The 27,663-nt window shown below is 43.3% G+C and overlaps 2 protein-coding genes across 3 annotated transcripts in view; one reads left to right on the top strand and one right to left on the bottom strand.

The window, feature by feature from the left end:
* Positions 1 to 27,663, bottom strand: part of LOC106576044 (synapsin-3) — a 151,880-nt gene that overhangs the window by 35,660 nt on the left and 88,557 nt on the right. The gene's annotated exons all lie outside the window — the stretch shown is intronic.
* Positions 6,174 to 27,259, top strand: timp3 (Metalloproteinase inhibitor 3). Of its 2 annotated transcripts, XM_014152811.3 has the most exons (5): positions 6,174 to 6,468; positions 17,340 to 17,422; positions 18,404 to 18,515; positions 20,443 to 20,564; positions 24,485 to 27,259. In XM_014152811.3, the coding sequence occupies exons 1-5, from the start codon at positions 6,339 to 6,341 to the stop codon at positions 24,680 to 24,682; spliced, it is 645 nt and encodes a 214-aa protein (XP_014008286.1). In that variant the 5' UTR covers positions 6,174 to 6,338; the 3' UTR covers positions 24,683 to 27,259.

Here is a 27,663-nt window from a genome sequence, read left to right as displayed (position 1 = left end):
AGAGGTGGGGTTTCAGGTGTCTCCGGAAGGTGGTGATTGACTCCGCTGTCCTGGCGTCGTGAGAGAGCTTGTTCCACCATTGGGGTGCCAGAGCAGCGAACAGTTTTGACTGGGCTGAGCGGGAACTGTGCTTCCGCAGAGGTAGGGAGGCCAGCAGGCCAGAGGTGGATGAACGCAGTGCCCTTGTTTGGGTGTAGGGACTGATCAGAGCCTGAAGGTACGGAGGTGCCGTTCCCCTCACAGCTCCGTAGGCAAGCACCATGGTCTTGTAGCAGACACTGTACATAAGCCATCAAAAGTTATGGTCATTTCGTGCAATATTAGCTCTACCCTCTGACCTATACTGTATTTCACAAGATTTATTTCCAAGCACGTGATCATACACAAGGCAGTGCATGCATGTCGATGTTGGCTCTTACTCTACCTCACACCTGAGGAAAACAATAGAAGGAACAGGCAGCTCCTTTTGGCAAAAGAGGGAGGGGAACCTTCTGCAGACTATACAAAGCCAGAGCCCAAATGTCAGCACAGCCACTTCTTTCAATGAAGCCCCGGTACAGAGGAAGAGAGAGAGAGAGAGAGAGGGAAGAGAACATCAAGGGGGAAAATATTTTGGAACAGCTGGATGCGGCACACCCCGGCTCTATTTATACCGGCAGAAGGGAGCGAGAGAGCCAACCTCTGCCGTAGAACCAGTCCCGGGCAGCTGGCCGCCTCGCTTTTGATGTCTCACTCAGACCAAACCCTGGCCGGGCAGCTCCATCCTTATAGCCCGGGGCAGAACCACTTTCTCACCTGGAAAAGGGCTCCGTTTAGCATGGTGAAGGAAACGGTTTGTCTAGAGAACAACATCGGAGTAGAATAGTGGTAGGGTCGCCTGGCCTGACCTCTTTTTACCCAGGAAGAGCTGGGTAGGGCATACTGTAATAGAAGGAGTGACAGGGAGTCACTCAGGGAGCTACAAGCAATTGCAAGTGTGGTGTGAGCGCTTTGAGTGTGGTTTGAGTATATTGCTTCATGTCCAGTAATGCAATAAATGGAGGGAGTCTTCCCAGTGTGGCTATACGCCCTCTCTCTAAAGACAACATTAATCATTATTGGGTGACGCAAAGGCACTCTCAAGCTGCTTTCTCACAATCTGCACTTTGTATACTGTCCTTTATACACAACCAAGTCTAATATCTTGCTTTTAAACTGAATTTACAGCCACCAATCCCCCCAATGTATACAACACTTACAGCCACTTTATGGGCAGTTGAAGGAATAAGACAAAAACACTGTTCCATTATAATGCTGAGACTAAACATTTATCGAAACTCTCTAAAGGACATAAACGCATTCTTCCTCTAAAAAGGCCTAGCCATCCTCAGTCTCCCAAACACCACCATCAATTTGAGGACAGTTAGAAACGTTATTGTGAAACAGCACAATGTTCCCATGATGCTGTGGGTAAATGTTTGTGCAGGTTCTCCTGCGGTGCTGAGGGGAGATTCCAGGCATCAGTAAATCTGGACATGGGATGAGCTGCGGTACCTCACACAGCAGTTTGTCCGGTAACACCGCGGTCAACCACGGTCAATCGTGGTCCACCTAGTCCACACACCCCATGGGCCATGGTCTGGCCTGGTTCACCATTACCAGAGGGGGCGCAGAGGACGAGCCAAGCACAATGACAGCATGCTGATGGATAATGGACAATACTCCATAACTCACAGGCCACAGTAAGCCCCACACCCTCTTAGATCACCACTGACAATGGTTCAATCGCTACCACAAAAATGAAGTCCGTGTGTTAGGGTTGCTGCATGTATGCCATGGGTCCTTGTAAATGCAATACATAGAGCTACAATATCCACTATCTACGCAACATAATGTAGTGAACACATTCAGTGTAATTATAGTAGTGGGCAGATATTAATACCATTAAGTCATATGATATCATAGTGACCACATGCTATGGTATGCGTTTAGGGAAAACAACATGTCTATATTTAGGTTCCCACAATTCCCTCAGAGACATATGGTTGTCTCCACGCAGTGTGACATCTACATCTGGTGAACCCACGGCCCTCCAACCTCCCTGCCCATGAATCACTGGTCTCCAGTCCATCCATCATCCTTGACTGATTAGCTAAGCCCCCTCCTCCCACTCACCTTCCCTTCCTCAATTGTTTCTGGGAAGGGATGCAAGAGGAAACACACGTACTGGCCCATTTTAAACTGCCAGTGGAATCCTACTAGAACTAGATGCCAATGAATGCATAGGAGCACAGTACAATAACACACTGTTTGAAGCTAGCAGGTAGCCTAGCGATTAAGAGCATTGAGCCAGTTACCGAAAGGTCGCTGGTTTGAATCCCCTTGCCGGCAAGGTGGAAAAATCTGCTGTTCGGCCCAGGTAACCCCCAACAACAACTAATCCCCAGGCACCGATGATGTGGACGTCGATTAAGCCAGTCCCCTGCACCTCTCTGTTTTAGAGGGGTTGGGTTAAACGCGGAAGACACATTTCGGTTGAATGTACTCAGTTGTACAACTAACTAGGTATCCCCTTCCCCTTCCGTGTCCCTGGCATGTCGCAAGGATGAGAAGGCTAGGCAACAATATAAAAACACCCAATGACAGCGATTCCAGTTACTCATAAAACAGTGTACAATTACCGGGTTTATCTTCTAGTTTGACAGCACATAGATCATTGGAATGGTAAACCTAAATAATTCCGATCAGCCCTTTCAGTGGTCAGTCAATGAGACAGCCTTATATGACCAAAGTAAATAGGAAAGTCATTTTTACTGTGCTCAGCATAGGACTGCCTGTTACCGCGACTACCCTGCATTCCCTTAGCCTCCTGGAATTCTAAGGAGCTATTTCCATGCTGTCATGCTTCCTGTGTATCCCAACTGCTGTGCGGTGTCTCATTGTCTCATGGCGTAATGCAACATAGTAATTTTGGGGGTTTCTCTGACTCTGACGGTTTGACAGTTCACCAAATATGTATTGTACAGTATGCAAGGGAGAGAAGAGGGATTCTGGCACAGAGCAGTGAAGCGGTGTGGTTGTTACTTGGCCCTAGCGTGTCAGAAGTCACTGACCGTTCATCATACTTTAACTACTAGCGGATAGGAAGTAGATCCTAGAGTAGCTTCACAATCAACAATGGGCATCACACTGCGCTGACACATCAGAGATAGAATGCTTTGACTTTTATCACACAAGAAGTGGCTTCCTTCCGATTAAAGATTGATGCCCAACACCTAATATCTTCACTCACAAATTAAGTCCGACACCAGTTGACTGAATGGAGGGTTTGTTTGACCTGCAGGACCAGACGTCCAGGAAGTTTCAATTAAATAATCTCTCACTTACCCTCTATTAGTCTCACAGGCCTGTTTGGCACGCAGGGATAATGTCTACCAATGCCTAAATCCACTGTATGTGTGGGTGAGTTAGCCTAAGTGAATTCACTCAGGCCATTGTGTTTGGTTAGGGGGATGGAATGTAGTGTAAACTTGAGCCTTGTCAACCTTGATTGGTTTTACTACCATACACTATGTACATTGCTCATCTCATATACTGTAGTATTTCACATGTTTTCTTCAAAATAAACAGCAGTAAAGCAAAAAGGGGGCCATGTCCCACTTAAGCACTATGGCATGTAGGAGAGGGAGTAGCGTAGGAGAAGCAACAGGCAGGAACCCCAGTGAGTCATGCACATTTGGATGAAATCCCCCACCCTCTCTCGGGCGCTGCTATCTTTTCAACTTTCGCCTCTTCCTGCGTCTATTTAACGGCTTGTCAGTCACATGAAAGGTATTTCCTCTGAGTCACCGCCTGGTCCCTTTTGTCATTACAGAACCACAGAACCACACATACTGTAGAGCCTTCAAACACCTCTTAGCGCACAATGCCTTCCCAGGCTCCCCGAAGGCTGGCTGGGCAGCTCGCACAAAATAACAGGCATTTTTTCTACACATAGATTTTTAGAGATGAGATTATGCGCCTGCATTTTGCTTACACTATGTTGGCCTACTTAAGGACAACAACGTTTCCAGAAGGTCCTATGACGTTTTTTTTGTGTAAAGGAAAGATGGGGTCATATGGAAACGTCATGAGAGATATCACAAAGAGATCATGCAAGGCCGCGCCTCCCTCATTATGCCATTCTCTTAGTCACAATCTTTTTATATAAAGTGACTTCAGAAATGTTAGATAATAACTATAAAAAGTTACACTGACAGAGGCTTAAATTGAGGCCAAGGTGACATAAACAAAGAAACAAAGACGTTATGTGGTTATTGGAGTATTTGTTTGAAGAATCCTCAGGGACATCAGATGGAAATGGTGGACACCACCCTGATAGAGTTGAGAAGCTCAGTTAAAAGAAAATGATAAACGTCACTGCTAACTACCCCCCCAGAGAAACCTAATAAGTCTCCAATCTCTGACCCGACAAGGAATGCAACAAATATGATGACTCCGTCATGTTCCAACCTGACAATGGCTCAACAGAGGTTATGTTATTAATGGTTAACAATGGCCTCCTGTTTTCTTTGGATGCTCACCATAAAGTTCTGACATGCCATCTGCATATAAAAAAATGGATCTGATAAAACTGGACTTTAGCTGTGGTCATCTGATTCTATTCTGTTCCAAAGTTAGTCATACACGGCTTGTTTATTTTTGTCTAGAGGAAATATTCCAAGAATTTCCAGGATATACGTACTGTACATGTATCCCTGAACAAACACAGGCTGATTATATAGGAAATAGTGCTCAGGAAACAACGGTATAATTCTGAAATAATAAATTAATAGAATATTTATTTGCAGTGTGCCTCTTACTGTACAGTCATAACATGATCTGCGTATGACAGACACACTTTGCCAACAAATACGTGCTTCTCTGTTGTTAAATGAAATAGGCAGACAAAGGCCTACTGCATGCGATGCACTGCTGCACACACCACTTGTATGTCTTTATGGGCCATATAAGCTAAATGAAGGTGAAACTGCAAAAAAATTATTTGGGGGACAATTTCTGTGTTGTTAGCTGATTGTAATAACGTCATTTCCACCACACTTGCCTGCTGGGCCTGTTCCTATTGAGGTTAACGAAGAGCATTCTAAAAGGTGTTGAGGGGCTATAGGGTCATAGTTCATTAGCCTGGGATTACTCTGGCTTTGTTAGATAATTCTCAAACCTAACCCCTAATGTGGCTCCACAGATCAGCTTCCACACACAGCGATATCTCCACTCAGCTTTCTGAACCCTTACATAAAAACACAAAGGGGAGAAAAAACAGATTAAACTTAATTTGTCTAATTCTAGAGATTGTAGCCAGCGTGAAGGATTTTTCTATCGCTCACACTGGGTCACATGAAAAACACGCTTCTCTCTCTCAACTTCAGCATGAGAAGCTTTTGAAAATGAGACTGGTTGTGAGACTAATGCCAATACTCAGAGGTGATTTGGAATGTCTTTTCAAAGGTATAAAAGGGCTCTGTGGTTCTCACATTAGAGGTGTATTCATAAGAACACACTGTTTTATACAACAGGTGCAAAACGGTCTAGAGGCCATGTTGTTTTTGACTATATGAAAAAGTAAGGTGTAAACAAACGGAGTTCATTACTGCCTGGAATTGAGCCTTGATCACTGACCAGAAAACGCTACAGACATTCACAGAACACAAATGGACATTTACTGGTGAGCCTGGAAAAACCACCAAACCATGTCTTTCTGATACACCCAAAGGAAACCCTAATTTGTACATGTTGCTGTTTCACTGTTAAAATAAACAAAACATGGTAATAACAACATAAAAACAAATAAGTGCCAAGTTTCCCATTAATTACAATAAATAAATGCTGTTTGAATGTATGAAACATTACATCAGGCTCATATGGTTTTCCATTCAATGAGCAATTTCCAGCGGTTTTTACTCAGACTGGAATGTTTTATGGCTGACAAAAGTGAAAGGGGGAAAAATGATATTTTAATAAAAATAAAAAAAAGAGACAAGCATTGTAAAGTCAATTCCAATATGTCATGCATCTGTTATTCTTGATGACATCATCGACGGCTCGAGTCGTGATTGGCTGTCGTGTAGCGAAATCTGGCGAGGTGGGTGGCGTTCCAGCGTCTCGCGCACTATATGTAATTTGTGACTCGCGCTCTGAGACCCAGTGACAGGCAATACCCTGACCGGAGAGTAGAGTTGGACATACCCACTGAAGCAGACAACAGCTCAACTCGGGACAGACTTTGAATAACTATTCGGCGACGGAACTTTTTTGTTTTTAAAGTAAACAGACAACGAGGGAGATTTTACGCACTAAAAATGCAGTCCCTCTGTCACCAACTACTCAGCTTGCTGTTCGTTTTCAGCAGCCTTCAGATTCATCAACTCACAGAGGCTTGCTCGTGTGCTCTGTCTCACCCGCAAGATGCGTACTGCAACTCTGACATTGGTAAGTCGCATGGTTTCAGTCCACACAGGCTATATGTTATGCCAACTAAAATATTTTATCTATTGAAATGAATTGTTTCAATGGTTTTGTGATATTCTGCATACATGGAATATAATATAATAATAAACTGTTGTTAGTATAAAGTGATGCAACTTTCAGTCTGGGACCTACAGTATGCGTAATTGGTAAATATATGCCAAACAAAGTTGTGCGTAAAATGTAACCATCACCTAAAAGCCCATTTAAAACAGACTGTCAGAATATACCAGTTTGCAAGTATCAGATGGCTCATAGACTAACGGTTTACTACAACAGCACGCTTTCTGACGTGTCTAAATAAATGCGTCATCTCTCAAATTAGTGAGTCAAGAGAGAGGGAGCTTTATTTTATTTCCCCTTGCTCTGATGAGAGGGAAGAGTTAACGGGAACGGTATCCATGGAAACAGGTCCCACTGATCATAATGTTTTTCAGAGCTAAATGACCACTTGCTGAGCAATAAACCAGAACAGAACAGGCAGACAGTAGCCAGCAAAGGGTTTTACTGCTGACTGAATATTGCACCCATGTGTGGAGGTTACCAATGACAGATTTGGAGTGGAGACTAGCTACTGTTCTTGGATCTTGGATGCTCTTCTGTTCTGTCTGGCTTCCCATAAGATGTAAGAGCAAATACTTGGCTAGGAATGTTAAGCAAGTGCTCTTGCAATCAGTTTGTGAATTCTACAGTCCTAGTGGTATAGCGTTTCCCTTCAAGTGTTTGTGCTCTTCTATGAAAGCACATGTTTACTTTCCAATAGGGGCTTGATTCATTCCATTCACGCATTTGATATAGAGATATGGAGTCAGCATTGGTATAATATAGCCTTGGTTATTGACTTAGATACACTGTGTTGATTCCCGGGTGATATTTTCTTTTGGGGCTGATCCTCGGACCCTCTTGTAGCTGAGATTTCCTTGGCCTCCTGCTCTGAGGAGGGTGGCTTTGTAAAGCTTGTTGTACCACAGGGTCATGCTTTCACAGGCTATGCCAGAATAACATGACCTCAGCTGTTCTTATCGAGGAATGCCAGTCCGACCTGAGCAGTGTTATTGGATAACACTTGTTAATAATACCAGGTGGGTCCTGGCTCACCACTGTTGCTGCAGGAGATAAGCCTGAGCAATAATAGGTGTTGTGGGGGGTCTAAAGCAGGAAGAAAAAAGGTAGAGTGAAAGAGAGAGGAGTCCACTGGGATATACAGTATTAGGAGAACTGTGTGCAGCTCTTTTGTTTTGTGGAACGGAACTGCTGGCAGCAGGCAGAGTGTGTGTCAGTCACAGATAGCTTTGTCAGACGCAGCCATCAAATGTCCATTAGGGTAGCATAGAGTGGTCCAATGCCCCGGAGCGGAGGAGAGGAGGACAAGTGGACATCAGAGCTGTTCCGCCCCACGGGCGGAGTCTTGCTGAGGACACTACTACAGCCAGTGAACTATGACTGAAGCCTGACGAGGTCAGAGGAGAGAAAGCTATGTTGACTTTTCAACATATGGCAACTGTTTAAAAATAACACCCTCTCACACAAGTGGCAGGTTGAACATTCATGTCAAACATCAACGTATTTATGCAAACAGTTCCTCAGCATTGATGAGCGTTGCCTGTTATTTAATTATAACTATTGGGGCTAATACTAGTTGGTGACCTGGTTCCATTGTGTTGAAGATGTACAAATGTTAGTGTTACAAGCAGTCAGGTGGCACCCTGCCTTTCATGTCTCCTAAATTGGCTCATCCCATTGGCAAGGAGTGGAGCCTAGTGGTCCAGAATCTAGGGCTGGCTTTAATGGCTGCAAGTGAGCACTTGTGAGCTCCACAAAATTACATTTCCAAGGTCTTGGCTCAGCCAGAAGTGCGCCGCGAAAGCCTGAAGCGTGCACAGAACTAGGGATGCCTCTTTCCTCCCACTGCAACGGACAGTGTCACAGTAGTCCCAATAAAACATAACACTGTAAACATGCCATAATGCCAAAGCCGGGATTACATTTCATCATGTAGATGACACAACTGTTGAGTTATTTTTCCCAGTGGAACAATTGGCCATGGAAAAAGCTTGAGAAAATTCTATGGGAGTAACATGCACACAACTAATTTGACCATACATCCATCTTCTGCTCATCGAGCAATATTGAAGGCTATTGCTTTCAGTTAGAGACAGTCGATGAAGGTTGGACTTCTGTTAGGATAGGGCTCTAGTGCAGTTATCATGAACATGTAAGCTTATGATGACTATTGCATAATTATTATGCAACTGGTTTACATTTTTTAGGCAAGATTTCACATGTCAAATTCCGATAAGCCTTGTGTTGTAAGCCAACTGTAAATGGAGTTTGGCATGAACATGATGTTTTTGGACTGTGAAGGATAACAGTTCTCTCCTGGCAACACATAGAGTTAAGATGGATATTCTGATTTGTGTCCTCTGGGCATGTCCAAACAAACATGTGCTGCAGTCTTCTCAAAAAAGCATAAGTACATTTTCTGGGATGAAACGTAGTTCCAAAAGCTTTACATGGCCTTGAATTGCATCGCATCACTGGGGTTTGATGAATGTCAGCTTTGATAAACCTTACAGTGTCAAAATACCCCTAAAACATACTGTATGCAGATCTATACCTACGAAATATTCCCTATGAAAGATATGAGTTATAAAATGTGGCTTTATCCTCATCTTTTCCCCCCCATTTCATTTGAACAGTACTTTCAATGAAGGCTGTTTTTCGTCAACGACCTATTTTTCCTGACTAAAACTATGACGATAATGGGACGAGATGACCTGGGGGAAATAAACAACTATTACAAATTACTTTTCATTTTAGTTGACAAAAATGTGATGAGATGAGAATTCCCCGTGAGACTAATGGACATTTAATTTGACATGAAGCAAATTTTTATCTGTTTTGTCCAATTCTTAGCATGCATGCAGAATATTTCATGCTATCCTCTCATTGGCAGAATTCACATCTTTCCGTTGTGCGGTCTGATTGAGCTCTCCCACACAGCTCCAGGCAATCACTTCAGTCACTCGTCAATCTTCTGAACTGATGCGAAGCCAGGACACTTGACTTGTAACCAACTTCAACTAGAAACACTGAGAACGGTTACATGCACACAATAATGTGATTATCGTGGATAGTCAGGTTAATACACTGCTCAAAAAATAAAGGGAACACTTAAACAACACAATGTAACTCCAAGTCAATCACACTTCTGTGAAATCAAACTGTCCACTTAGGAAGCAACACTGATTGACAATAAATTTCACATGCTGTTGTGCAAATGGAATAGACAACAGGTGGAAATTATAGGCAATTAGCAAGACACCCCCAATAAAGGAGTGGTTCTGCAGGTGGGGACCACAGACCACTTCTCAGTTCCTATGCTTCCTGGCTGATGTTTTGGTCACTTTTGATTGCTGGCGGTGCTTTCACTATAGTGGTAGCATGAGACAGAGTCTACAACCCACACAAGTGGCTCAGGTAGTGCAGCTCATCCAGGATGGCACATCAATGCGAGGTGTGGCAAGAAGGTTTGCTGTATCTGTCAGGGTAGTGTCCAGAGCATGGAGGCGCTACCAGGAGACAGGCCAGTACATCAGGAGACGTGGAGGAGGCCGTAGGAGGGCAACAACCCAGCAGCAGGACCGCTACCTCCGCCTTTGTGCAAGGAGGAGCAGGAGAAGCACTGCCGGAGCCCTGCAAAATGACCTCCAGCAGGCCACAAATGTGCATGTGTCTGCTCAAACGGTCAGAAACAGACTCCATGAGGGTGGTATGAGGGCCCAACGTCCACAGGTGGGGGTTGTGCTTACAGCCCAACACCGTGCAGGACGTTTGGCATTTGCCAGAGAACACCAAGATTGGCAAATTCGCCACTGGTGCCCTGTGCTCTTCACAGATGAAAGCAGGTTCACACTGAGCACATGACAGACGTGACAGAGTCTGGAGACGCCGTGGAGAACGTTCTGCTGCCCGCAACATCCTCCAGCATGACCGGTTTGGCGGTGGGTCAGTCATGGTGTGGGGTGGCATTTCTTTGGGGGGGCCGCACAGCCCTCCATGTGCTTGCCAGAGGTAGCCTGACTGCCATTAGGTACCGAGATGAGATCCTCAGACCCCTTGTGAGACCATATGCTGGTGCGGTTGGCCCTGGGTTCCTCCTAATTCAAGACAATGCTAGATCTCATGTGGCTGGAGTGTGTCAGCAGTTCCTGCAAGAGGAAGGCATTGATGCTATGGACTGGCCCGCCCGTTCCCCAGACCTGAATCCAATTGAGCACATCTGGGACATCATGTCTCGCTCCATCCACCAACGCCACGTTGCACCACAGACTGTCCAGGAGTTGGCGGATGCTTTAGTCCAGGTCTGGGAGGAGATCCCTCAGGAGACCATCCGCCACCTCATCAGGAGCATGCCCAGGCGTTGTAGGGAGGTCATACAGGCACGTGGAGGCCACACACACTACTGAGCCTCATTTTGACTTGTTTTAAGGACATTACATCAAAGTTGGATCAGCCTGTAGTGTGGTTTTCCACTTTAATTTTGAGTGTGACTCCAAATCCAGACCTCCATGGGTTGATAAATTGGATTTCCATTGATTATTTTTGTGTGATTTTGTTGTCAGCACATTCAACTATGTAAAGAAAAAAGTATTTAATAAGATTATTTCTTTCATTCAGATCTAGGATGTGTTGTTTAAGTGTTCCCTTTATTTTTTTGAGCAGTATATAATAGTTAGTTTAAAACGTTTACATGCTTGAAAGTCCTTCAGGTGCCTTTTTGGTGAACTCCAAGTGGGCTGTCGTGCCTATTCCTGAGGAGTGGCTTCCGTTTGGCCACTACCATAAAGGCCTGATTGGTGGAGTGCTGCAGAGATGGTTGTCTTTCTGGAAGGTTCTCCCATCTCCACAGAGGAACTCTGTAGCTCTGTCGGAGTGACCATCGGGTTCATGGTCACCTGCCTGACCAAGGCCCTTCTCCCCCAATTGCTCAGTTTGGAAGAGTCTTGGTGGCTCCAAACTTCTTCAATTTAAGAATGATGGAGGCCACTGTGTTTTTGGGGACCTTTCAATGCTGCAGAAATGTTTTTGGTACCCTTCGCCAGATCTGTGCCTTGACACAATCCTGTCTTGGAGCTCTATGTACAATTCCTTCGACATCATGGCTTGGTTTTTGCTCTGACATGAACTGTCAACTGTGGGTCCTTATATAGACAGGTGTGTGCCATTCCAAATCATGTCCAATCAATAGAATTTACCACAGGTGGACTCCAATCAAGTTGTAGAAACATCACAAGGATGGTAAATGGAAACAGGATGCACCTGAGTCTCATAGCAAAGGGTCTGAATACTTATAGAAATAAGGTATTTATAAAAACCTGTTTTCGCTTTGTCATTATGGGGTATTGTGTGTAGATACATTTTAGAATAAGGCTGTAACAAAATGTGGAAATGGTCAAGGGGTCCGAATACTTTCCGAATGCACTAAAAGTTGTATGTGAAAACTATTTATAAGATGCATACTTTCAGTTTTGCGAACTCACTTCACTCGCGCATGTTGCTACCTGTTGCTGGCACATGCTCAGATCAAATACACCACTGGAACGCTGATTAAGCTGTTTACATGTCCTAATCATTTGAACGATTTCTCAGAAAACCAGGTATTTTGATTGGCGTATGCCTACTTCGATTATGACCTTATTACGATAAGCAGAGTAAGGTGTTTACATGACTAATGCCATACTCAGCCTTCGGCTATAATCAGTTTAATATCAAATTATTAGTGTGCATGTAAATGTACTCAATGTTTACTCTCGCTCTCTCGTACTTTCCTGTAGGCTATTTTTGCTTCATCACATCAGAAGCTATATTTTCCCATGTGCGCTGTTGTTCATTCATCTGTGTTGCCGCTCTCGCGCTGTGGTCTGCAAATGCAAGTTGCGGTTGCTTTTGTCGTAAGGGGAAAAACGAATGCTATTTCTTTGAATATTAGAGAGTAATACTTCTGCCATTTTTCTCCTTATCAAGGAAACCACTGTTATTTACCCCATTGACAGTTGTTATTTGCTGAAAATCAGAGCTGTACATTGTTTAACTTGTAGCCAAGGCTTTATAGCCTATATGGTTAATTATGTCTGGCATTGAATACAATCTGCCACAAAATCAATGTTGCCATCTAAGGTAAACGAGGGGATAGTAGGCCTAGTTGGACAAGGCTATCTGAATGTGCACATGATGGAAGTTAGAGGTAGTTTAAATATTCATTATTTGATAGAAACAAATGCAAACAATGTGACAAAAGTGCTGTGACTAAAACTAGACAAAAATTGTCCTGAGTTTTAGTTGACTGATAATAACTAAAACTAACAAAGGATGAAATGACAAAAATGTGACTAAGACTAAAAGGTATTTTAAGCACTGAAACTAAATCTAAAATAGTTGCCAAAAACCCTAGAGCTATTTTTGAGGACTATCGTCAAACGGCTATGGTTTATACACAGTATGAATACCTATATGTGGATTAAATTGCAAATGGTGACCTTAAGCTCCCCTCAGGTGTAGCGCTGAGTGAGGAGAGAGGCTAATTTCCACTGTCAACTTCAAAGGCGACACGGTAGAACATGAATCATCGCAATTTAAGAGCCAGAGGCGAGTTCAAAGCCTGCTCCTGTTGTTTCATAGGCCCTGCTCCATAATCACCAGCAGCACCCGCTCTAATAGATGAATCAGACAGACTTTTTGAATTGAGGAAATGAGGGTACATATAAAAAAGATACAACAAAGAGAAAAAACATGTTAAATGCCAACTCCAAATAACCAGAGGGTAACATCGCAATCAGCAAACAGTGCAGTGGCTGGCTGTGATATAGCATTCGGCTGGCAGCGAAAGGAGTTCAACTATGTCAGCTGATATACGTTCTCTCAATGAACCCTTCCTCGCATTTCTAGACAACAGTCGAATATCCATTTCCTGACAATTTTTTTCTTACCGCACGTAAGGCTACTTGAGACAGAGAGCTAGAGACAGAGAGCTAGAGACAGAGAGCTAGAGACAGAGAGCTAGAGACAGAGAGCTAGAGACAGAGAGCTAGAGACAGAGAGCTAGAGACAGAGAGGTTGCTTTTGGTGCACAGCAGACCTACTGGGATGTAATTTAATTGGTGACTGAAAAAGCCAATTCACATTGGATTGGAGGGGAAGGCTGTTTTTCTAAAGCTTTTCATGCAGCAGATTAGCATTTCGGTCGGCCCTAGCTACACTTTGGCCTTGGAGTTTAATATCCCTTCACGGCCAAGGTCCACGTTCCCAAGGAGCCGAGGTGTCAGGAGCAGACCTTTACATTCTCGTGTCATGCACCAATTCAGTATAGAAGATTACTGCTGTGGGTAAGTGTGGCTTGGCCTGAGATAAGAACCTTGGAGAAACATGTAGTTTAGACTGGTATAAGCTAGTTCTCAGAGTGGTGAGGGAGGAGGTCCTCAAGTTACCCCGTCCTTTCTCTTGGGAGGCCTGGAGAGGGAAGCAATGAGCTATTGCTAACTAAGTTACTATAGGTTGCAATAATGCAAAACCCAATCCTATTCTCTTCTGCTACCCAATCTTCTTCCCAACTGTCAGAGGGCATAGATGGTCCCATATCATGAGGAACATTATGTCATCTGGGATCAGCTCGGTGCATTCAAAGCAGCTTTATTCCATAAGGCCAGCGTTCCTTCTTGTTAAAATAGGTCAAGAAGTCAAAAGGTACAAGATTCCCTGCATGTTTGACATGGACACCCTGTGAGACAGGCATATCGAGTGTCTAAGCCAACTTCAATCACCAGTGTAGTCCATGACTGCTTCTGAAATAGTACCCTGTTCCCTATAGAGTGAATTACATTTGATCAGACCTACACATCCCATGTTGGTTCAATTGCGTCTATCTCTTCGGTGAACTGGTGAGGACATTTCTTTTCTATTAAGTCTAATCCAACTCCAGGTGTGGTCAGATCTGACACCTCGAAAAGAAGGAGGGGTGCTTATAGAGTAGTTTACCCATTGAGTGTGTCATACTCAGTCGCGTCGTTTTCCCCACCCACTCACCTCAGATCATGTTCAGAATCAGTCTCAGCCACCAAACACACATATAGCTTATAACGCTGGTTATACACAACCACATTACTTTTCCCTATTCTTCCCCTCTTCATATGACCGTCTATTTCAACCTTGTCATGGTGACTTTTCCCTCATCATGCAATCTGTTTGCTGTAATCACAATTTAGCCTGAGGTGCCTCACAAGATTCACAGGCAAAATGTAAAGCAGAAGGAGGCTTAACATGCTTGATTGAATTACATTCCCACTTGTGTTGCGATTAGCATTTGAATGCAGAGTTTAGTAATCCAATGCTTCGGGGAAGAGATACCATGCTAAATTAATTCAATTACTTTCTCTGTCATACCCCGGTTACTTCTCCTTATCAACAAAAATCCACCTACTTTCCACTGAGAATGTATGTCAAATCCACTGCAAAACATGAATATGTATGCGGCAGAAACAGGAGAATAGCACTCGCCTGTAATTGCTATTTGTGTGTTGCTGCACAGAGAGAGAGAGAGTGAGAAAGAGAGACAGAGCAGGAGGCACTTACTCTATATAGAGCTGAAAGAGATTTCTAGCTGCAGTGCCGATTACAGCTAAACTAACCGTTACCGGTCAGGTGGATATCTAATGCAGTTCTTGGGCTTAGAATTGGGTTACATAAACACTCACAATTTGGTCATTTCTGACACTGGGGCCAGGACCTAGCCTGAAGAGGCATCTTGAAAGAGAACTCGGTGATCAGGAGTAAATATAGCTAGCGTTCTGAGTTCTACTCAGGTCCCTTCCATTGGAGGTCAAAGGGTTGCTGTAGGGAAGAACACATCCTCTGTCTCATCAGCAGCTGCGGCCTTTCACACATTCCGCCAGGCAATGACTTCGGCACCACCCAATTAGTGGCTGCCCGCCCAGTGGCGAGCGTATCCCGCCTCAAAGAGCAGTTGGTGTTACTGTTGCGCTCTTGTTCAGCGATATGACCTATGACTGCTACGCCTAATAACATTTGAAGGCTCAACGCAATGCGCTTTGAAATTGGAGTCTTATCATTTTGGGTGGGGAAAGCTGTCTTAGCAATGGTGTTTAGGTTTTACGGGGAAGGCATGTTTTGGGCTACTGGCTTCTGAAAATAGTTTGAGGGATCAGTGCATCATATCTGTGCATCATATCAGTGTATCACATTACACCAGGAGGGATCAGAGTAGCATATGTTTCATATCTTCACATTCCACAGTAATAGTGCCTATGCTCCATACAATTACATCAGTGAAAGTAGCATTAATTTGACTCTGCATAGCAGAGACTGGTTAGCTAACAATGCTGTGAGGCTCATAATATGCGAGTTGACTGATTTAATGGAGCAGATGTCCTTGGGTACATTGGCGCAAAAAGGTCACCAAGAACACAAGGAGAATATATCACCTGAATAGGTTGAAAATAATCTTTGCCTTATACATGGATGTGTGATTCTCTAACAGCTATCAATTGGATGGCTGATGCTCTAATAGAGAGTCATGTCATTCTAAATTGGCAGGTGAAAATGTGAGCATGTGAGCTCCATTGAAGGTGTTGATGTCACCTTACTGGAATGTTCTAGGAGACTTTTCTATTCATAAACCACCTGGATTACTGCTTTTCCTTTAGACTCCCTTTGCTGCCCATTTCTGTGTGTCCGGGACTTAAATACAGTCTATGACGCTATAAGAGGAGATTTTACAGTACATCCCTTCTTCACAGTACATCACCCCCCCCCCCCCCCCCCCCCCCCCCCGGCTCGAGAATGTGAGCCTCAAAGGAATGTGTGAAGGAAATTCTGGAGAGGAAAGATAAACATCCCCATCGTTGGTTATGTCTGTCAGGCTGCGTGGAGCAGGTGAACTTGACTCGAGTCGACTGCGCCTGCATGTGGACTACCCTTCCACTACCCCTTCTCTCCCGGGGGTCCTCAGAGCTCTGATACAAGTTCTCTGGGGAGGACCCTATTCACTGGCCTAAATGAGGCTTCGTTCATAAGCTGATCCCCCACACAATGGACCCACTTATTTTAAAAGGAGTGAAAGCAAACAAGGTGATTCCACAGCGAAACTGTTTCACCTAGCCGCTGTTTACATGAGGCTGAGCAGCAATGATATGATCTTTTTCCACCCTGTGCTGAATGTAAAGAAAGGAGGTTGTTTGTGGAGACATGTGGTTTTACGATACAGGGACAAGACTGGAGGGAGGTAGTAATAAAGCTGTGGCCTCATTTTCACTGTCATGAAGACGAACTGCTTTGGCCTCTGAGTCAAATTCAAATGCTAGCCTCCTAGTCTTCCCTTGGACTTGTTTGGCAAGAAGAAGCAATCCATAATAACAAATTAATAGACTATAAACTGAGCTAAACCATTACAAAATCTTTCCTGGGTCTCTCCTCTAGGGGCTGAGTTTTTAATGAGCTTTGGAAAAGCAATGAGAAGCCCAATGCATTCTAGGGTCCTAATCGGGAGTTGATATCACCCTACTTCTAGCTAAAGCATCTGTTAGGGTGATGTGTTGGGATGTTAAACACATATTGGACATACTATTTGGGCTTATCTTTTGATGCTCACACAAACACATCAGCCTGGCTCCAGACGTCAGGGACAGAGATGGGGACAAGACTTGCTCTGATGTGACCTAAATTCAGAATCATCCAATATGCTGGATTTGGCAGCTAGAGGCTTTCCAATCTCCGCCCATTGCATAATTGACTAATTCTGTGCTTGTGTCTTCTGTCTACAGTGATCCGTGCCAAAGTGGTGGGCAAGAAGTTACTGAAGGATGGGCCTTTTGGCACAATGCGCTACACGGTCAAACAGATGAAGGTAAGCCATCATCGCATCATTCATCATTTTAGGTAATCTGGCCCATACCTTGAAGAGCATAACCTCACTCTTGAAAACAGCACAAGGCTATAAGAATCACTAACAAGCTCATAGGCTTTGAAACTAGAGACCAGTTTATCACTGTAGGCCTACTAAAATGATACGGTGTATGACTAGGCTACTGTAGCCGTATCACTTAGGTTATAGGGCAATCCCTAATTCTTCTAACCAAAACATGAGTTCACCGATGCCGTTTAATGGCCAAGCTTTTCCATTAAGTGCCACAAGAGTATGTTACAGAAGATTAGACGTTGTTTTCATCATTACGTCTAACGCTGGGCCCTGTGGCAAGAAGGTTTGTCTAATCCAAGTTAAGTGTGTTTGAATATTTGTTTTGCCAATGGAATCCAATGTAGTTGGTCTAAAGACAATCGCCTCTCAGTAAATAAATCACGAAGAGTGGGGCTTTGTTGCCCCTAGAAACATTTTTCCAGAAATCCCCCGTTTTAGGTCCCAACGGCTTGCCTCTTTCACGGTTTGTCCTGTTATTTCAAAGAATAGCCGCGTCTAAACAGGGATTTCCTGTTGTTCCCAGACAAATAAATCACGATGGACCAAACACAACAAATTCCAGGGCAAACATTTACTTTGTCTGGCAGCGTTTGTGTTCCGCGCACCTGAACTCAATGGGTGGACCCACGGCTCAACCCCAAAGTCACGTCTTCATTATGTCCTGTGATTATGTTCATTTTCATGTGGTTAATGATAGCGTCAGTGGCCTCTTCCTCTACTAACCTGAATTCTTGGAAGTGATATCATCTTATTATGCTGTGTTTATTGTTGTGGATTCCTGACAACTTCGTAAACAACTCAATAATTCCAGTTGGGTCAAAAGCGTCAGAAGCAAGAACAAATGCCAGAGGTGTGTGATCTTCATTCCAGATTATATTAACACACTGTTTGTCGTGGTCTGTTTTGCAGATGTACAAAGGATTCAACAAAATGCAGCACGTTCAGCACATCTACACAGATGCCTCTGAGAGTTTGTGTGGAGTCAAGTTCGACATCAACAAGTACCAGTATCTGATCACAGGTGAGTCACTATTGTATCATACATTATAACTGATCTGAAAAGCGGACATCTAATGTACAGTACTTGGCGGGCTGCATAGTTGTCATGGTGGTACCAGAAACAATGTCTTTCCATTCAGAGCTAGTAATAAGCAATAAAAACAGCCTCAGGAGCTGCCTCAGAAGCACATTACCAAAAACAAATTAGCGAGGCAAGCAAGCACATCAGTGGAGTTGACTCCAGCTTGTTCTCCCAGGCCTGTTTCCCTAGCTCCCTCTCTGCAGCACGTCCCATCACAATGGCAGCGTTGCTAACGGCAGCCCCATTTTTGGGGGGGTTTAAATACAACTACCCCCCCCCCCCCCCCTCCTCCCTGAAGACTTCTTGACTGATCTGTGACACAAACTTTCCCACTATTTATAACCTCCCGTCTGTGAGAGACGAGAGAGAGGCAGGGGGGCACTTCTTTTTTTGGAGCATTTCCTTCTCCTTTAGGGCGTAAACACCCTCCTTTTCTCTTATGATTAATAGTTCTAGCAAGAAGTTCTGGCGTTTCCAGTGCAGGCAGGCATTTATCAAGTTCAAGTTTTATTTATTAGTCGTATGTACAGGATACAGATGGTATACACCATCCAACGAAATGCTTAGCTGCATGCTACACATACATTCTTGTGATGTGTGTGTAGTATGAATGTATACGTGTGTGTGTGGATGAGTATATGTCAGTGTGGGTGTGTGTGTAAGCACATGTGTGCTAAGGTGAGGAGAGTCAGCGCAAGTGGTCAGTCCAATTCAAGTGTTCGGCAGTCTGATGGCTTGTAGATAGAAACGGTCTCTGAGCCTATGAGTTGCTATGGAAAGTCGGAGAGCAGTTTAGTGAGACCAAAGGCTGTCACACCGTTTAGCTGTGTGTTGTATGTTCCCATCACTATGTCCCAAACCTGTAAACGTGACCTATGAAGCCAATGAAACATAAGGAAGGAAGTCACCCCGGCAACACAAGTGTGTTTATTGTGGCTGGGTGATGATGACATCAGTCATCCAGGCCAGGCAGCAGCTCTAGCTCTGGTTTGGGGAGTGAGTCTATAATTGGGTCTTGGGTCCCTGGGCCATACTGTATCAGGACTCAATTACAGGCATGTTAAATACGCCAAGGCCTGATGGATTAACTCCACGGGTTAGGCTTTGATCAACCCAGAGTGAGTGCACGGCCGCCTGATTAGCTATGAAGAGGGATGCCACACTAGCCTGGTCCCAGATATGCTTGTGCTGTCTTACCAACTACTATACCAACTACAAATTGGGAACAGGCTAATGCCGCTCTCTCACCATTGTCGAATAACTTTGCCAGAGACGCCAATAATCCATATGGAAGTCAGTCTAAGAGTTGTGTGTTTGCGAGCTTTCAGCTCAGTGTGTGATGACGACAGGACAGTGTAGCACTAGCAACGGATACACTGTTATAAACAACCATGTTGTTTGAGTGCTAGCTGGCGGTCTACAGTGTAGGGTGAACCCGTTTGCAGCAGAGGTTGTCATCCTGACACCGGTGGTAAGCTGTGAATGGCCTAACCTAAAAATAGAAGTTAGACAACCTTTTGGAAATTCTGAAATAGGGGTGTTGGTTTAATATGGGATTTACTGTACAAGATTGTCTTACCATAGTTAAAAAGCTTTGGACCGCTTGTTTGGCTGGTGTATTTATGCTAATCGAGGTATGGCAATTAAACAATTAGCCAAAAATATGCTAGGGATGACATCTGACTCTTTGGACATGACTCTTTCCCATGGCATTGGGAATATGACATGGCATTGTTTGTCAGTCTTCAGTTTTTTGGGGAAACAAACAAACCATTGCAATGAATGTTTTGTAAGTCATGAAAAAATTCACGAATGATGTAATGCATAACAAAAGCTGATCTGTAACCAAACCTCTCTCTCCCCTCAGGCCGCGTGTTTGACGGCAAGGTCTACACCGGGCTGTGTAATTTCAACCAGCCATGGGAGCGCCTCTCGCTGGCCCAGAAGAAGGGCATCAACCACCGCTACCAGCTGGGCTGCAACTGCAGGGTGAGTGGCAACAACTGCGCTCCCGGGGAGAATATGGATAAGATGGCTATGGATAAGGAAGCTAAAGCAACCCAACAGCAGCAGAGCCAAGATGGAGGAGTAGGAGCCAGAAAGAGGGGCCGGGGCCGGGGCAGAGGCAAGGGCAGAGGCAGGCAGAACCAGAACACCCTGCTTACTGCAAAGCATACCATCCTGCTCTGAGCAGCTCTCTGCTCCTCTATCTAGAAGACTTCTTACCGCAGTTGGGGTTGCCCCTCTTCAAAGACACAAGGCACTTCATAATCTCCATATGTTATTAGATATTGGATATTGGCTGTAGAATAGGAGGGGAAATAATGTGTTCATTTTATGATCATAATGACTTTAGTGACCTTGCATATATTGGGTCAAATAGATTATGCTGATGAACTGCAACCAATTATGAAATCCTTGCCAAACCATTTAAAACGTTTCCCTCTTCTTAAGTGTAGCACAATACAAGCATGACTATCAAAATATATACCAAATCATTTTTATTATGTAATTGTAACTTTTCTGATTGTAGGGACATACTAATTCCAGATAGTGGCTGAATTATATAAAGGTTTTAGCTGTCAGGAATATAGAAGTGTCCCATTTCCATTTTGGCATCATAACGGATAATACACATCCATGAATGTAACTGAAGAGACAGATGGAAAGACGAGGAGAGAGAGAAAAGAGAGATTTATAATGATCTTTGGGAGTTAATAAATCATTTAAATACACTGGAATTACTTTCCCTGTTATTCCAAAACCTGAATTCAGCGCTCGGCCGGACCTCCTTTATGTGGGACCTGCTCCTGTGCAGCTCCAGTCCAGGCTCATAAATATCCTACTGTACTGCATGGCTCCAGACACACCGTCTGGTCTGCCCATCACTGCCACGTCAACAGCAATAAGTGCATTGCCAGACAGGAGTAACTACAGCGTCCAAATGCTGTCCAACACCTTTCAAACTGCTCACACCCAAACTCCTTAAAGGGTTGTAATATTAAGACACGTTTAGGCGTAAAGTGAGTCTTAGAGGCCAACATAGAACAATGGAGGTATGTCTGTGACCAAACATGGCAAGTCAGCATCAGGAATGAAAAACAAACTTGGACAGAACTCGACATGGTAGAAGCGTATTTTTTTGGTTTATTGTCCATTTCAGTTTAAATGTAATCTTTAATCTGAAAAAAAAAGAAATCACACACAAATGTGTTCTAGCAATAGGCTGCTGCTACACAACACCTCATTGTGTTAACCCCTATGAAGCAACATGCTTACTGTCTGAGAAGACAAGTCAACAGACAGAAAGAGGCAGTGCAGACACAGCCATCTCTGTGGTTTTATATCAAGTGCAAGAACCGCCTGGAGATCTCTTAGAATGCGAACGTCACACTTCACATCAGCCAAATCATTAAAACCACAGTTTGTCATCTTTTGCATTCTTCAACAAATGATGATTTACAGCTAAGGAATGCAGGAAGCATGTGCAAATAATCCACTGCAATGTATAAAAAAACCATTGGCATCAGTAAATGATTAAAAAGCTAACTGTCCATAACATAGCCCCATGAACACCAGAACTAGTTAAACTTCATTGAAAATGCTTGCGCCATATGGACCATAAAGAATGCGTTCAGCTTCACCCATATTCCTCAAGCTCTCTGCTGTTGATTCCTCTGGCTCTGTCATTACTGTACACACAGCTTTTACTGAAACAGCTCTTTGGATTTCTCTAAAACACACAGTGTATTTGTCAGCTAGTTTCTCAGTTTATAATTTCTCACCTTTTAAAAGACATTTGGCAGGTTATACAGTGCATTCGGAAAGTATTCAGACCCCTTGAATTTTTCAAAATTGTGTTACCTTAGAGCCTTATTCTAAAATGGATTACATTGTTTTTTCCCCCCTCATGACGCTACAAGCTTGGCACACCTGTATTTGGGGAGTTTCTCCCATCCTCTCAAGCTCTGTTAGGTTGGATGGGGAGCGTCGGAGCACAGCTATTTTCAGGTATCTCCAGAGATATTTGATCGGGTTCAAGTCCGAGCTCTGGCTGGGCCACTCAGGGACATTAAGAGACTTGTCCCGAAGTCACTCCTGCGTCATCTTGCCTGTGTGTTTAGGGTCGTTGTCCTGTCGGAAGGTGAACCTTCGTCTGAGGTCCTGAGCGCTCTGGAGCAGGTTTTCATCAAAGATCTCTCTGTACTTTGCTCCGTTCATCTTGCCCTCAATCCTGACTAGTCTCCGAGTCCCTGCCGCTGAAAAACATCCCCACAACATGATGCTGGCACCACCATGCTTTACCGTAAGGATGGTGCCAGGTTTGCTCCAGACGTGATGCTTGGTATTCAGGCAAGAGTTCAATCTTGGTTTCATCACACCAGAGAATCTTGTTTATCATGGTCTGAGAGTCCTTTAGGTGCCTTTTGGCAAACGCCAAGCGGGCTGTCATGTGCCTTTTACTGAAGAGTGGCTTCTGTCTGGCCACTCAACCATAAAGGCCTGATTGGTGGAGTGCTGCAGAGATGGTTGTCCTTCTGGAAGGTTCTCCCATTTCCACAGAGGAACTCTGGAGCTCTGTCAGAGTGACCATCGGGTTCTTGGTCACCTCCCTGACCAAGGCCCTTCTCCCTAATTGCCCAGTTTGGCTGGGTGGCCAGCTCTAGGAAGAGTCGGTGGTTCCAAACTTCTTCCATTTAAGAATGACGGAGGCCACTGTGTTCTTGGGAACCTTCAATGCTGCAGAACATTTTTGGTATCCTTCCCCAGATCCGTGCCTCGACACAATCCTCTCTCGGAGCTCTACGGACAATTCCTTCGACATCAAGGCTTGGTTTTTGCTCTGACATGCACTGTCAACTATGGGACCATATATAGACAGGTGTGTGCCTTTCCAAATCATGTCCAATCAATAGAATTTACCACAGGTGGACTCCAATGAAGTTGTAGAAACATCTCAAGCATGGTCAATGGAAACAGGATGCACCTGAGCTCAATTTAAAGTCTCATAGCAAAGGGTCTGAATACTAAATAAGGTATGTGTTTTGTTTTTTGTATAAATTTGCAAACATTTCTAAAAACCTGTTTTTGCTTCGTCATTATGGAGTATTGTGTGTAGATTGAGGATTTTTATTTATTTAATTCATTTCAGAGTAAGGCTGTAACATAACAAAATGTAGAAAAAGTCAAGAGGTCTGAATACTTTCCGAATGCACAGTATGTGAGAAGGAAATTATAAGTTTAAAGGATGTTGATGGAATTGCAGTTCAATACAGATTTCTGCACCTTTGGTTTTCTTCTCCATTCCTTATGGGAAAACTACAAACTAAGTAGTGGACTTTCATTTGAGGCTGGCAATTAGATTCATATTTGAACTCCACTGGAAACTACATTTGAATTGAAACCATCCATTCATTCATTCATCCTGTAGAGCAACGAGTATAAAATGCATTAATGAGTTTCTAAATTGTAATGTAATGAATTACATAAACTACAAAAAGAACTTGACTCACCTCACTCTTTGCTGATTCAACCCAATTATCTGGAGGGATCTCACTTCCTTTTTCTCCTATTCAAAGTCGTATTCTCCACATATTAAGTCTTGTGTACAAGATGATGCGTTGCTTCAGCCTGTCCTGAAATGCTAATTCTGTCTTGGCCTTGTTCATTTACTGCTGGATGTAAACTCACTGTGCTTTGAATTGGTCAATATTTAACAGAAAATGAAATTTGTATATCTGTCACATATCCTAAATCAGAATTTTTGTTAATCAAAAAGGATACAATTGAACTTTATTCAAGTCGAACTGTAAACACACAGTGAGCCTTCACCAGTATGCTGTAGCATTATTCCATTTTATTTTCCTGCTTTACGACTACATCTTTAGTTTCGCTTCTTCTCTCTGTAGATTAAGCCCTGCCACTACCTGCCCTGCTTTGTGACCTCAAAGAACGAGTGCCTGTGGACGGACATGCTGTCCCACTTCGGCTACCCCGGCTACCAGTCCCGGCACTACGCCTGTATCCAGCAGAAAGAGGGCTACTGCAGCTGGTACCGGGGGATGGCCGGCCGTGACAAAACCACCATCAACTCCACCGACCCCTGAGCGTAAACCACAACCAACCCCCAAAACCATCACAACTTTCTTGAGTTTCTTCTCCTCTTCCTCTCACTCTTCTACACCTATCCCAAACTCCCCCACGGCCCTCGTCAACCACAGAGTATTACAGAACTCTTAAAACGTACAGTACTAGCCCCAAGTGACCACTCCTACGCCCTCTGACGAAATATACAAGACCTAAAATAATCAGTGCCTGGCTGTCTCATAGAAGTAGCACTTCTGATGTAAACAATACCTTTTTTGTTTCATGCTGTACATTTCAGTTTCTCCCACCTAACTTTTCCTACATTTCCCTAGCTATCAATGAGCAGAAATTAGACCCGATCCCAGTCCACTTTTTTCAGACTGCAATAACAATGGCCCTCTAAAAAGCAAGACCTTTTTCAAACTATCGTAAGGCTTATTATGGGTGGGATGGCATTTCAGAATGGCAGTTTCCAGCAATACATAATGATGAAAATTATTCTAATATTAAGTGTGTGGTGCAGTATCAACAAAGCTCCTGCAACATAATGTTATCCTCAACACAAGTTATGCACAGTAACCAGACACCTTGTCACCAGTACGAGGGCAATGCCAACACGAGGTATGACCTCTGAAAAGCAATACCTCTTGCTCCAGTCACACAAAGGTATTTTATTGGTATTTAACAATGATTTTGAATCACATGAAAGTGTATATGTATATGTTGACAGTTTATACTGTCAACATGTCTATTTATATGAATGATGCAATCTTTGCCTCCCTGACTGCTTGCACTGTAAAGTTCATTCTAGGTTATATTAAATTGCATTTACATTTTAGTCATTTAGCAGATCACACTATATGAATGCATTGCTAATATCGGACAATGAATTGATTGAGTATAGCTATATTTTCTTCTCCGTAACCACCACTAAGAATGACCCTTACAGCTCAAGCACAGGGAATTCTTAATCTTTCGCAGAGAAATGGATGCAAGTTATTTAATTTTTTTGCTGTATATGATATAAGCTACAAAACAATGAACAGTTGACTCGACTGAAACCTCTGTAGTAGATTTATTTATCCTTGTTTGTCGAATCAGACAATATCCATGCAAATACTACAAACAAAATCAACTATCCTACTAAAATATATATATATATATATATATATATCTTTGTATCTGGCCAAAACTGTATTACCATCACTACCCTGTTTGGCTGTCATGAAGGACCAGAATCCCAAATTGTGTTTGTAAAGCATTGATTTAATGTTAGTTCTGTGTTAGATCCGCCTTCAGCAGATTTTGAATGATGGTACTTTTGCCCAATCACAGTTCCCCTTCTGGTTCTCACGAGGGAAGGAACATTTTAAAGCAGAGGTTTCAGACAAAAAAAGTGTTTTCATAAATGTATATTCCATTTGTGTAAGTATTTAACTATTTCAGATGAAACTGATGAAAATAACACTATTGTCACTAAACTCTTCTACTTTTGTTGAGTTTTCCAGTTCAGTATCTTCAGTCCATTCCGTCAGAAACAGAGATGCCTCAGCAGGAGTTAGAAGTCTTTGCCCAGTCTCTCAGCTCTGCCCACTTTTCCATTATGTTCAGAAAAGGCCATGCCAAGTTGGTGTTGAACAGAATAGAGTACGGCCCTGACGTGACAGTTTTAGAAGGAAATCCACAAAAATATAGTTTAGTCAATTTTATTATTCATGTAATGTATTATAATGTGAGGAACTAAATCTAAATCTTGCCTCCTCCACAAGGCACTTCTTACATGAAACACAATTATTTCAGGCACTATATTTATAGAAAAAAAGAAACATCTCATTCAACAATGTAGAACAGAAAATTATAAAACAATGTTGAATTCAACATTTCCGACCATTTCAAAAGGAGAGGAGGTAGAGGTGGTTCATCAGTCTCATCATGTTTCCCCACTGCTGAGCTTCTGACACCTCCTCCAGGCCTTGGCTGAGCTTGAAACACAATCCAGAGGCTGTTCCTCAGTAGCTCCTCAGTAGTCTGAGAGGACTACTATGCCACAGAGATATCACTAAAGCCTGAACGTTCCACATCAGCAACACTGTTTTGTTCTCCTCATGCAGTTAGAAGTAGAGCTGGTTTAGCATTGAGAGAATGGTGGGCTCAGTGAGTGTAGCCCAATAGTTCCGGAAGCCAGATAGTATGTAGTCTTCATGTAGATCCATCCTTTAGTTAGAATACTGGGAAGGCTCCTCAGTATGTTTAGCCTTCATTGACACACTTCTCTGGTTCTCAGTCTTGAGTTGTTTCCATCTCCCTCACTTGGTTTTGGAAGTTTCTCTCTTTTCGGCCTTGGCATCTCTGTACCTGTATTTTTTTGTGGTTCATGTTTGTGTAAATTTACTGTCTGCTTAACACAGAAACACTTGGTCAAGTCGATCCAGAGTGCATTTTAAAAGGAAGCTGGCAAAAGGCTGTGTACCATGTGTGTGTATACACTGATTCCTAAAAAGGGGGGCGAGCGACCGTTTCCTTGTAGGGGTTGCAGAAATGTTTGACTTAATTTCTGTGTTTTATATTTTTATAATAAAGATTTAATGAAAAATGGACCCTATGAGTTTGCATTGATTCTTGTACTGTTGTTTTCTTGAAGTCAAAGTAGCAAAACTGGCCATGATCCAAGCTCAGTATTTTATCACGGTCACAAGGCAAATTTGGACCTGACCTTTATAGCAATATCTTTGTGATATCATAGAACAATCTGTAAAGTCAGGAGCTACATTACATAATGGAATTACACAGAATTGTTATAACTTGCACATTCAACTTTGCACCAGTTAGATTACACCAGTAAATGGGCTGTCCAACAAGGCTGTCACGAAGATGCTAATCAATCCCACCTGTTTGGCATTGGCCTAGAAAATATGTTAATAAAAAATGCCCAGCTGCTACACTTGATAGTTTGGAGCAACCTTAAACCTACTTACCTGGCACTGTCTCTTTAAATCCATGG

This window comes from Salmo salar, chromosome 17 (genome assembly GCF_965601325.2).
Source record: "Salmo salar chromosome 17, fSalSal1, whole genome shotgun sequence".
NCBI lineage: Eukaryota > Metazoa > Chordata > Actinopteri > Salmoniformes > Salmonidae > Salmo > Salmo salar.
This window is presented reverse-complemented; position numbering and strand designations above follow the sequence as displayed.

What these genes read in the sequence shown, in the direction of transcription:
- timp3 (XM_014152811.3), top strand. Translation starts at nt 6,339, where the DNA reads ATGCAGTCCCTCTGTCACCAACTACTCAGCTTGCTGTTCGTTTTCAGC. An exon ending in GTACTGCAACTCTGACATTG is followed by an intron (nt 6,469 to 17,339) that starts GTAAGTCGCATG and finishes TTCTGTCTACAG; the next exon opens with TGATCCGTGCCAAAGTGGTG. An exon ending in AGCTGGGCTGCAACTGCAGG is followed by an intron (nt 20,565 to 24,484) that starts GTGAGTGGCAAC and finishes TTCTCTCTGTAG; the next exon opens with ATTAAGCCCTGCCACTACCT.